The 11,168-nt window shown below is 38.8% G+C and overlaps 1 protein-coding gene across 2 annotated transcripts; it reads right to left on the bottom strand.

Moving 5' to 3' along the window:
• Window positions 1-1,293: 1,293 nt before the first annotated feature.
• LOC137721132 (ras-related protein RABC1) lies at window positions 1,294-6,389 on the bottom strand. Of its 2 annotated transcripts, none has more exons than XM_068460245.2 (6): window positions 6,022-6,389; window positions 5,863-5,931; window positions 4,864-4,929; window positions 2,579-2,700; window positions 1,909-2,037; window positions 1,294-1,666 (listed from the first exon to the last, which is right to left on the bottom strand). In XM_068460245.2, the coding sequence occupies exons 1-6, from the start codon at window positions 6,164-6,166 to the stop codon at window positions 1,556-1,558; spliced, it is 642 nt and encodes a 213-aa protein (XP_068316346.2). In that variant the 5' UTR covers window positions 6,167-6,389; the 3' UTR covers window positions 1,294-1,555. The 2 variants fall into 2 exon arrangements, with proteins under 2 accessions (XP_068316346.2, XP_088555784.1); XM_088699658.1 differs by having other exon boundaries at window positions 1,294-1,357; window positions 6,022-6,354.
• Between the last annotated feature and the right edge of the window lie 4,779 nt (window positions 6,390-11,168).

Raw genomic sequence — 11,168 nt, 5'->3', positions numbered from 1 at the left:
CCTCACGGTTTTGTTTTTGGGAACTCACGAGCAACTTCCCAGTGGGTCACCCATCATGGGATTGCTCTAGCCCCCTTCTCGCTTAACTTCAGAGTTCCTATGGAACCTGAAGCCAGTGAGCTTCCAAAAGGCCTCGTGCTAGGTAGGGATAGGAATATACATTTAAGGATCACTCCCCTGAGCGATGTGGGATGTTACAATCCACCCCCCTTAGGGGCCCGACATCCTCGTCGGCATACCACGGCCAGGGTTAGGCTCTGATACCAAATTGTCACATCCCGGCCCGGGGCAGATCACTTCCCGGGCCCGCTCCACCACCGTAGCACGTTATTGTCTGCTTTGGGTTTATCATTCCCTCACGGTTTTATTTTTGGGAACTCACGAGTAACTTCCTATTGGGTCACCCATTATGGGAATGCTCTAGCCCCCTTCTCGCTTAACTTCGGAGTTCCTACGGAACCCGAAGCCAGTGAGCTCCCAAAAGGCCTCGTGCTAGGGAGGGATGAGAATATACATTTAAGGATCACTCCCCTGGGCGATGTGGGATGTTACAATTTAGATTCCGATAAATATTAAAAAATCACTAAACCGACACCATGAAACTCATGAAACACTATGAAATAATATTTTTTAATTAATTTAGCTGTTGGATTTAATTTTGGACAATTAAAACTTTTTTTTACCGTTAGATTTGACCATATTAGATCTCAACCATTAGAATCAAACAAATTTATAAATATAAAACTATTAATTAAATAAATTAAATGTGGACCGTTGGATAACGAATGGTCTGTTTGAATAGTGACCATCAGATTTGAAAATGAGCCGTTGGGCTCGTGTCACGAGGCGAGATGATGGCTGACACACGGGTGGGCCAGCAAAATGCTGAGGCTACTCAACACATGCGGGCCGTGCGAACTTCTAGGCTTGGGCAAGTCCACTTCTAATGCAAGTGCTCTCTTGCTTTTTTGAAGCCAGAAGCACGTCTAATTTGTTCTGACAAATATGGTCATAAGTGCTTTTGGTGATTTGTAAATACTTTTAGTTATTTCATTAACACTTCCAAACAAATCCTTAGATTTGAATATTCGGTGCAAGTACTTACATGACAACTACCAAATTAGCAACATCGATCTCTGCTCGTCTTTTTATAATTACAAACGATATCATTATTGAATATGCACCAGAAAAAATAAAAGGAAGAATTTAAACTCAAATGCAATGAGTTGAAAAAGAATGTCCTATTCCCCCAAAAAAAAAAAACATATATTTAAGTTGTACGCTACATCAAAGTGAGAAGCTAGGAATCTTTTCTTATATTACTTCATGCTGGTATTATATCAGTAATTCTTCAGGCCTGTGACAATATATTAATTTTAATTCTGTTTGTACACATAAATTAGTCCAAAAGAAACCAAAAAGATGAGGAAGAAATCAGATAAGCTATATTTTACAAGTGAATTGCAATTCATACAATGAGTAATTCCTTGAGTGACAGAGGGACCAATTTAGTGCTAATTAGAGATCTGAAATGCTTGAGACAGGTGTGTAAGCTTCAGCAACAACCGCTGGTCGATGCATCGGACTGTGGCCGTTTCTCCTTAAAGATGTTATTCTTCTTCACCCCTTTAGAACCCTCGGCTAAGAGACTAGGAGTATCCAGAATCTGCATTAGAATATCAGGCCATCAGTTCATTAAAATATCATTCGTTTTTGTTTAATAAGGTTATTAGAAATTCAACCAATAATTCTTTGTGCAAATTAAATATCAACGATTGCCTTTGCGAACAATTTTGCTTTCTTTCTTCTTTTATATTTTTTTTTCCAAAATATTTATTCTCAATTAATGAGTTTCATAGATTGATGCTGACACGATAAATGAGATTACGAGATTGAAGTTCTCCAAACCTTTAAAACAAGCTCTTCGAAGCACTGCTGCACATTAACTCGAGTTTTAGCACTGCACTCGATAAAGAGGCACCCAGATTCCCTAGCAAAATTTATTCCCTCTTTCTTTGTTACAACCCTGTCGCTTTCCTGGAAAACAAGGATTGAGAATTAGGTGCATAAACATAGGGACCTCACATGAACTTGACCTGTAATCTTGCCTGTGTTTAATCAACTCAAATGTTCACCAAACATACATGCCAAGTGCCTAATAAGTGAGGGAGCTGTAAAATAGAAAACTGGACATTTTGTGGTAATGCAACAGTCGCACAAGACAGAATAGATACGCAATTACAATTTAAAATCAAAATCAAATAAGAGAGGCGGAACAGCCTCTAAAACCCTCATTTAGTATGTAACAGTAGCGTGATACAGAACAGGTTGTAGTTAGTAAACCAGACGCTGAAGACATTATTTCCAACTATAACTATCCTGAAAATCTGATTTAAATTCTACCACTAACCTGTTTATCTTCTTAGAAAGAAGGATAATGTCTTGATCCTTTTCGCTTTCTTTAACTACAACCTGATATGCAAGGACGACCCCAAGCCAACAAGGCTTCCCCCCGCTTCCCCCAAAATGATTAAACAATACCTCTCATGAGAAATTCAAATTGGAACAGTGAATATACCTTGTCAACTTTGTTCCCAACAAGCATCTTGATGCAGTCTTGATTTGTTGAATAGAGTTCTATTTCTTTGGCCCATACATCACAAAGGTTTGTAAATGTTTCTCGCCTCATTACATCGTAAACTGTTGGGGTAACAAAAAACAAATTAATACTTGTAACTGTTACTATTATCCTTGAATCACCATAAATGACAAATGTGTTAGTACGATTAACTTCAAAGTGATAAGAACCATAACCTATCCTCTAAAAGTTTCACCAAAAGGTTCCACCAAAGTTCTGAATGTACTATCTTTCATCTAAATGAAATTAGAGCGATAACAGGCCAAACAAAATTCTTTCCACAAACTACATTTAAAATTACAGAATAGCCACTGCTTTCCTCTAATTACATTTAAAATTTGTTTGTTCCACTAACTAGATTTAAAATATGCTATCTTTCATCTCTTTTGTAGCCCAAGATTAAGACCACTGTGCCAAAATCGAACAAAACTTTTTAATTCTAGAAAGAAATATCCACTCGAGTGAAATAAAATACAAGCATAAGTAAGTTTAAGAGTTATTCTACAAGTCTCTATTAAGTCAAAGAGTCAACCTAAGCATCAATTCTGTAATTCTTAACAATTCAATGTCTTTAAGTTTTCTAAGAGAGTCCTGTTATGTTGTAGGGAGTGTTCAGTCATACATTACATTAATATCAGCTATTGCCATTTTCTGCTCTATAAAGAACCCAATAAGCCTCTTTGCCATGGCATGAGTGGAACATTTTCTGCTCGCACAAAAGCCAGGTTCTCACCAGGTGGACACATATTTTTAAGGGTAGATACATCTTACCACCTCAACTTTGGTCACGTAACAAACTCATACCCCATCTTTTAAACATTGCAATATCATACATCAACTTACGAATTCGTTGCAATGTCATACCACCATTGAAAGATCTGTAATTTGTCAGTTAACTGCAAAGGTGGCATGCACAGAGCCCGTAACCTTGCCCAACTAGACTAAAAAATTAATTAAATTTTTAAATTTTTAAAATCTCTCCCAATTCAATTCGCTCTTTCACCTAATCTGTTCCAATGGTGTCGTCTCATTTCTTCTCCAAGACCACCATTCCCTTCTCCTCCTCCATCTTGACCTCTCTCCCATGGCACCCCTCCCCCGCCTCCTCCTCCACCACATTCCGCTCTAATCCCCACCGCCGCACCTCACCATCCTCTCCAAAGGTGAGAGTGTCGTCGTTGTTGAGTCCTACAAGACCGACATGGACATTGAGACCTTACAGCATCCTCTCCACCATCATCGTCAGGGAAGGCGAGACCGTGGTGGGCACTTGCCCATTTGGCCGAATTAGGCTTGCTAATGTGGGGGATGGAGACATCGATGGACAAAGGTGGAGCCCATGCGCATGACTTGGTCGAGTTGCTTCGCGGCTAGAGGATCAATTTCAAGTGAATCCAGGATTGAGGGGCGGACTCGATCGAGTTCGCGAAGCTGATGCTGTCATCGGGGCTCGTCTGCAACAACATCGTTAACTGGTAAATAGGCCTAAAGGAAAATAGACCTCATCAGGCCTCGTCGAAAAATAGGCGTGTGGGGTGGCAATGGTGAGCCTAGCCTTGGACATGGTTGATTGACAATATAAGGTCATTGGCGGGTGAAGGTACGCGGTGGGGAGTGGGTTGCGGTTTTGGTTGTGAAGGAAGGAAGGAAGGGGGAGACGGATGGACTGGGGAAGAAGGGTGAGGGTAATGGGTTTGTTGGGGGTGGGTGCCACATTTTTTATAAAAAAAATTTAAATAATTTTATCTTTAATTTATTAACATTTGATTAATCTTTCATAGGGCGAGGGGTTGGGTCCCGCGTATGCCTCATCAGCAGTTAACAGACAAAATTCACCAATTTTCTACCAAGGGTCCAACATTGTAACGAATTCGTAAGTTGATGTATAACATAGTGATGTTTAAAAGATAAGGTATGAGTTTGTTATGTGACCCAAAGTTGAGGTGGTAAAATTTCACATTTAACAGTATTAAAACGAAATTGGAAATTCATTTACAAGCACTAATTTAATATATAAATCTTGTTAATGGCCTCTGTCTTCGAACATTCCATCAAATGCATCATAGGGAAGCTATACAGATCATGTTCCAAAGATTATTCTATTTAATGCATCACACATAAAAGTTCAAGAACAGAGGCAGCATCCTATACGCAACAATGCAATAAGTCATGATCTGCATTTTTCACTTGAAAGAATAATAAAAACAGATGTAGGTAACACTTACCCATAATGATCCCTTGCGCACCTCTGTAATATGAACTCGTCAAGGTTCTAAACCTCTCTTGACCAGCTGAGAAAATAAACATTTAGAACCTGTTAGAAATTGACATCCAAGCCCTACTCTTTCTAAACAAATTGATGAAGGATAGCTATGTAAAACCAATTTACAAGAAAACTGAATGCTAAGCAAAATAAGCAGTGAAGGATATCAAATATTATGGGGCTTATCCATGCATTAATAACAAGAGGATCATATAGAGCAAGTCTCAATGCCAAAAACAGAGCTTAACTGTAAAGGAAAATGAGGTAAGGGCTATGCGGGCTAGGCGGTGGCTAGCCGGCCTATGCAGTGGCTAGGCGATTCAGGGTACAGGGTTCCGTTATTTTTTAATATTTTTTTTTTTTCAAAACACATCTTATATCTCGCGTCGTTTCCTGTTTCCCTTCTCCCTATCTCTCCACATAGACGGGTGTGATGATGTCAATGCCATGATGGCTTAAATTTTAATTTTCCCAAATTCTCAATAAAGTACAGTTTTTTTAGAGTGTAAGTAGGCACCTATTTATATGTTATATAAGAAATTGAATTAAATCCGCCTAGTCCGCCTAGGCCCCACCTAGCCGCCTAGGTGCTACGCCCCAACCCACCGCCCGACTAGCACCTAGCGTCTTTCAAAACCTTGGTCAACACGGCAGAAAATGAATAGATACACATGTATCAAAGTTCTCTTCATTAAGTAAGGACAATGTGATCTAATAATATAACAACCCTATAAAACACTACATTTTCGATTAATTCAACCCTTTTCTTTTGATAAATGATCCGAATTTCGTTAAGTTTATCGTGCAATTTTGGGTAATGACGACATACAAAATTAATTAAACAAGGCCCCTAAATCATGTCACATAGGAACCCTAAATCATATCACATAAGAAGGTTCACTACAAATATATAAATCTCCATAAAATTAGGAAGCAAACCAGTGAGGGAATTGGGATTTACCTGTGTCCCAAATTGCAAGCTTGAGTTTTTTGCCTCTGAGAGTAACATATTTGACCTTAAAATCAACACCTGCACCCGCCAAAAGGAAACAATGAAGAATCTGCAAAGAAAAACGAAACGAATGAAGAAATTGCAAAGGAGGAAACTGGGAATGCAAACCAATGGTGGGCGAAAGGTCTTCAAAGGAGTCGGATGTGAAGCTGAGGAGCAGGCTGCTCTTGCCGACGCCTGAGTCGCCGATCATCAACAGCTTGAACAAGTAGTCGAACTCCGCCGCTTGATTTGAACCCACCGCTGATTCCATGCACCCTCCCTGTATTCAATCTTCTATTACACATCCAATGCAATGCCCAGATCTATCAATCAATCGATCAAGTAACCGAGGATGCAACCGGAATTCCGTACTTCCACCCAGTTTAATCCCAATTCGGAACTTTTCCTTCTCTCTTCTTCCTTCCTTCGCTCTCAATACTCAATGCACGCTATTTGGACATTTTGGCCTACCAAAAAAAAAAAAAATTTTAAAGGAACTATTATTATTATTACTACTCTTATATGCTGTGAAATTATTTATTTTTGTTTTTAAAATTGGAAAAGAGGTGAAGGGGTGAGAGAGAACATGCAAGTGAGGAGCGAGAGGTTGAATTTTTATTTTTTTAATTAGAAATGTTAAAATCACCTATAGATAATGCTTAACCAAAGAATGCTTAACCAAAAAACAAAATTTTGTTTTGTGAAATTACATTGTTGCCTTTAATATTTTTGTTGTGATAGAAGACTAAATAATATTTTCACTTTCTTTTAGTTAACAAAGATGGTTATATTAATATGTAGTTTATATTCGAATTTTTATCACAAATGATTCTTGAAATTGACCCACACCATTAAGATGATATTTGAAATTGAAAATCGATCAATGTAGTCCTTGAAAATAGGTGTCGCAAATCAATGTGGTCCATCTGTAACATCCCACATCACCCAGGGGAGTGGATCTTGTAAACCTTATATGTATATTCCCATCTTTACCTAGCACAAGGCCTTTTGGGAGCTCACTCGCTTCGGGTTTCGTAGGAACTCTGAAGTTAAGCGGGAAAAGGGCTTGAGCATTCCCAGGATCGGTGACCCTTTGGGAAGTTTTACTCATGTGAGTTCCCAGAAACAAAACCATAAAGGCGTGGTCGGGGCCTAAAGCGGACAATATCGTGCTACGGTGGAGTTGAGCCCAGGATGTGACAATTTGGTATCAGAGCCAATCCCTGGCCGGAAGTGTGTCCTCGTCGGGCCCCTAAGGTGGGTAGATTGTAACATCCCACATCGCCTAGGGAAGTGGATCATGTAAGCCTTATATGTATATTCCCATCTCTACCTAACACGGGGCCTTTTGGGAGCTCACTGGCTTTAGGTTTCGTAGAAACTCTGAAGTTAAGCGAGAAAGGGGCAAGAGCATTCCCAGGATGGGTGACCTATTGAGAAGTTCTGCTCACGTGAGTTCCCAGAAACAAAATTGTGAGGGCGTGGTTGGGGCCCAAAGCGAATAAGATCGTGCTACGGTGGAGTCGAGCCTGAGATGTGGCAGGGGTCTGGGCCGGGATGTGACACCATCTCTCACAACTGTGCCAAAAATTCTATTATGAGCTGATGTAGCACATAAATGGGTTCCACAAGTCTTTTTTTTTTTTTTTTTTTTTTTTTTTAATCAATCAATTTAGTGCTAGAAATAGGTGTCTCAAATCAATGTGGTCCTTCCGTCACAACTTTGTCAAAAAATGTGCTGATGTGACATGTAAATGGATCTCACAAGTCTAATTAAATTAAAAATAAGTTAGAAATAAGTTTAATAATGTAATCAAACATATAAATCTCTGGGCAAAACTTCAAACACTAAATTCATCTAAAACTACATTGAGAGAGATTCAAGCACGCAATCTTAGATACTAAGGCATATGTTGGAACCAAATTCACGCACCGACGCAGGTGGTGTAGACGCAAAAATCCAAGTAATCTGTAAAAGAGTAAACAACCGTGAGCAAGCTAGATAATGGGGTGGTGTACCAGTCAAAGGCTCTCCAAAACTTTTCAGATTCAACGATGAGATCTCTTGGTATCTTGCCTTTAAATAGCTCCTTCACGATTGTGATTTCTCAGACCAACTTCACTTTTAGCCTTCAACTCACGTCATGAACCTCTTTTTCTGTATCATTACCTACCTTCCAAACCCAGTTTTATTTTTAGTCTTCGATTATTAGGATTTCCAATCATGAAACTTACTTTAACCATATCTGTCTTTGCCAAGAAAAACTAGGCAAGACAAAGATGAACCATAATCTTATAATAGCCTCCCTTGCTTCTTAAAGCATCTTATATGACATTAATCCCCTGCTTTCCCACACGCGACATCTTCTGCACAGTCTTTGCATTTGGGTTCAACTTCAAGATGGTGTTGAGATTCTTGAGTTGGTTTTGCTTCATTGGGGCCCTTTGCAAGAGGCATGGAAATGATGATTTGGTTGTAGATGATGCGGATTTGAGCATTATCCGTCCAGGAGGCATGGAAATCAAACTGGAATGAGACCCTTCTTCTGATTCTAAGATGCTGGGAACGAGGTCTTCTTTTCATGCCTCAACCGCTTCCCTTCTCATCCAACCAAACCTTTCCTCCATCACCACCGCCCTAATTTCCTGCCACTCACTTTCCTCATTAATTCTCCACCAAGCCATCTCTGCCTCCAAGATCCTCGCCATGGCTGAGTACACTTCTAGCAACCCAAATCTGCCACCAAAATCCTCATCATGGTTGAGTCCTCACATGCACATTTTTTTTATCATGCTGACCTCAACATGAAGACAGATCTACTCAATCATAGGGTCGGTCAATTCTAGTCTGATTGCTTAATCCGATTATGCTAGGCCCACGAGTAGCCTGACTAATTTGGTTGTGTGGAGAGGATTTTTTGAGTTTTGAAGATTCAATTGCCATTTGTCTAGGCAAATGGGATAAGGGGCAAATGCTCTTAGGATTGTGATTACTTGTGTGGCATGCCAATCCTTAGATTGTAAGAATCTGATCAGGCTTCCATGTCTTGCGGAGCAAGCATAGTCGATTTTAGTGAGGCCAGGCCTTGCCTACCATTTTTAAGCCTAACTGGATGTGGTGACATCGTTAATCTGTTTAGGCAGCTTATTCCAATTAGAGTCGTTAAGTCCATGGATGGACTTTTGATGTAATTGTATTCTGATCCACCTTACTACTTGAATGTGCCTAATATGCAAAAGAGTAATGTTATTCATACCATATTTTTTATATGACATTTCTATACCACCTTAGGTGGCATCTAATGTGGACAACCACATCATTTGAAAATTTTGCAAAACCCAAGGAAAGGAAGCAGAAAGACTCCTCGTATATCACAATCATCATTTAATTAACTAGTTTTTCTTAATTATTAGTTTATTAAATAATGAACTAAATTTAAAAATATGATTAATTCAAATGATGTGGTTGTCCACATCAAATGACATCTAAAGTGGTACAAAAATATGGTATGAATAGCATTACTCTATGCAAAAAGTGTGAAATCATGATGTATACTTTTTCTAACATTCGATATTTGCCTCTTAGGTTCATCTATAAAAACAATTTTATTTTTTGTCTCATTAATGAAGTTTAATTATTTTGCATGAATTGTGTAACATCCCACATCGCCTAATGGAGTGGATCCTGTAAGTTTTATATGTATATTCTCATCTTTACCTAGCATGAGACCTTTTGGGAGCTCACTGGCTTCAGGTTCTGTAGGAACTCCGAAGTTAAGCGAGAGAGGGGCCAGAGCATTCCCAGGATGGGTGACCCACTGGGAAGTTCTTATGTGAGTTCCCAGAAACAAAACCTTGAGGGTGTGGTCGGGGTCCAAATCGGACAATATCGTGCTATGATGGAGTGAAGCCTAGGATGTGGTAGGGGCCTGGGCCGGAAGTGACAATTGAATTTTCCAAAAAACAGAAAAAATTAATAGAAGGACACATGTTAAGTACAAGATATTTCCATCCAGCAAAACTAAACTCTTGGTAGTTGAAATTAGGGGTGGAAAAAATTCCCAAAAATCCCGAACCAAATCGAAAAAATACCAATCCCAAACCAAAAATGTCCCAAACTGATTTTCTCAAAATTTTCGGTATGCTATCCTGAAAAATACTGAAATTTCGGTATAGGAATCGGGATTGTCTTCCTAATATTTTGGTATTCCCATACTGAACTGAAAATATATATTTTTAATTATTTTATATATATATATATATATATATATTTACACAGATAATAATATATATTATTCTTTTAATTATAGTTAGAGTTAATTTGAACCATTGGATTGTTTCAAATTAATCTATGTCGTCCATTCCTTGTTAGGCTTTCTCCCCGTCAAGGACTCGAGTGTCGTTTCGAACTTTCGATTTCATTTCTCACTCACTCAGTGTCTCAACTCAACACCTCAGCCACCGAGAGAGCTCTCTCCTCTTCCTTTCTGTCTCAAATCCAAATCTGGCCAGCTAGTCACCAGCCCACCACCACACGGATCATCCACCGCTGTATCTCTTCCACAGTGGACCCTTCCTTCATGACACAGAGCTATAGGCACCATCGGTCTCTTTCTTGTGATTCTTTCTATTGCGACTTTCTCTCGCGATTCTCTCTCTCAAGAGTCTCTGACTTTTTCACGCGATTCTCTCTCTTAGATTCAAACACAGGTAAATAAATATGGGAATTAATTTAGGGTTTGAAATTTAATTTAGGATTTGTGAAATTTAATTTACGAATTCTAGATTAGGGTTTGTAAGTTTAGGGTTTTTGAAATTTAATTTTTGAATTCTAGATTAGGGTTTGTAAATTTAAGGTTTGTTTGGTTTCACACATTCTATTTAATTGATCTTATGGTTCTTGAGTTTTTGCAAATTGGTGAAGGTCCGAAGGAACTGGGCTCTTTTGCTTTACTTCTACAGCTTCTGTGCTAGAGTTTTATTTACCAACAAGTAAATTGCTCAGATGAAGTAAAAACTTATGGATTAGAACTTATGTTCGATGTTTGTTCTTTTAACTTAGTCGTAATATATTTTGTTCATTGCTTAGGATAAAGCAATCAAGAAACTTTGACATAGGCATATGGATTAGAATTGTTTGTCTTCCACATTTGTGATGCCAACGGGCTAGACTGGAAAAGAGTGACCTGAACTTTCAGAATGTTGTACAAGATGTTCAAAGTTGTCAAATACTCTATGGTTTGTACTTATTGGTCCTTGTGAACCTTATGTAT

Source organism: Pyrus communis, chromosome 1 (assembly GCF_041283825.1).
Source record: "Pyrus communis isolate YQ-2024b chromosome 1, ASM4128382v1, whole genome shotgun sequence".
In the NCBI taxonomy this organism is placed as follows: domain Eukaryota; kingdom Viridiplantae; phylum Streptophyta; class Magnoliopsida; order Rosales; family Rosaceae; genus Pyrus; species Pyrus communis.
This window is presented reverse-complemented; position numbering and strand designations above follow the sequence as displayed.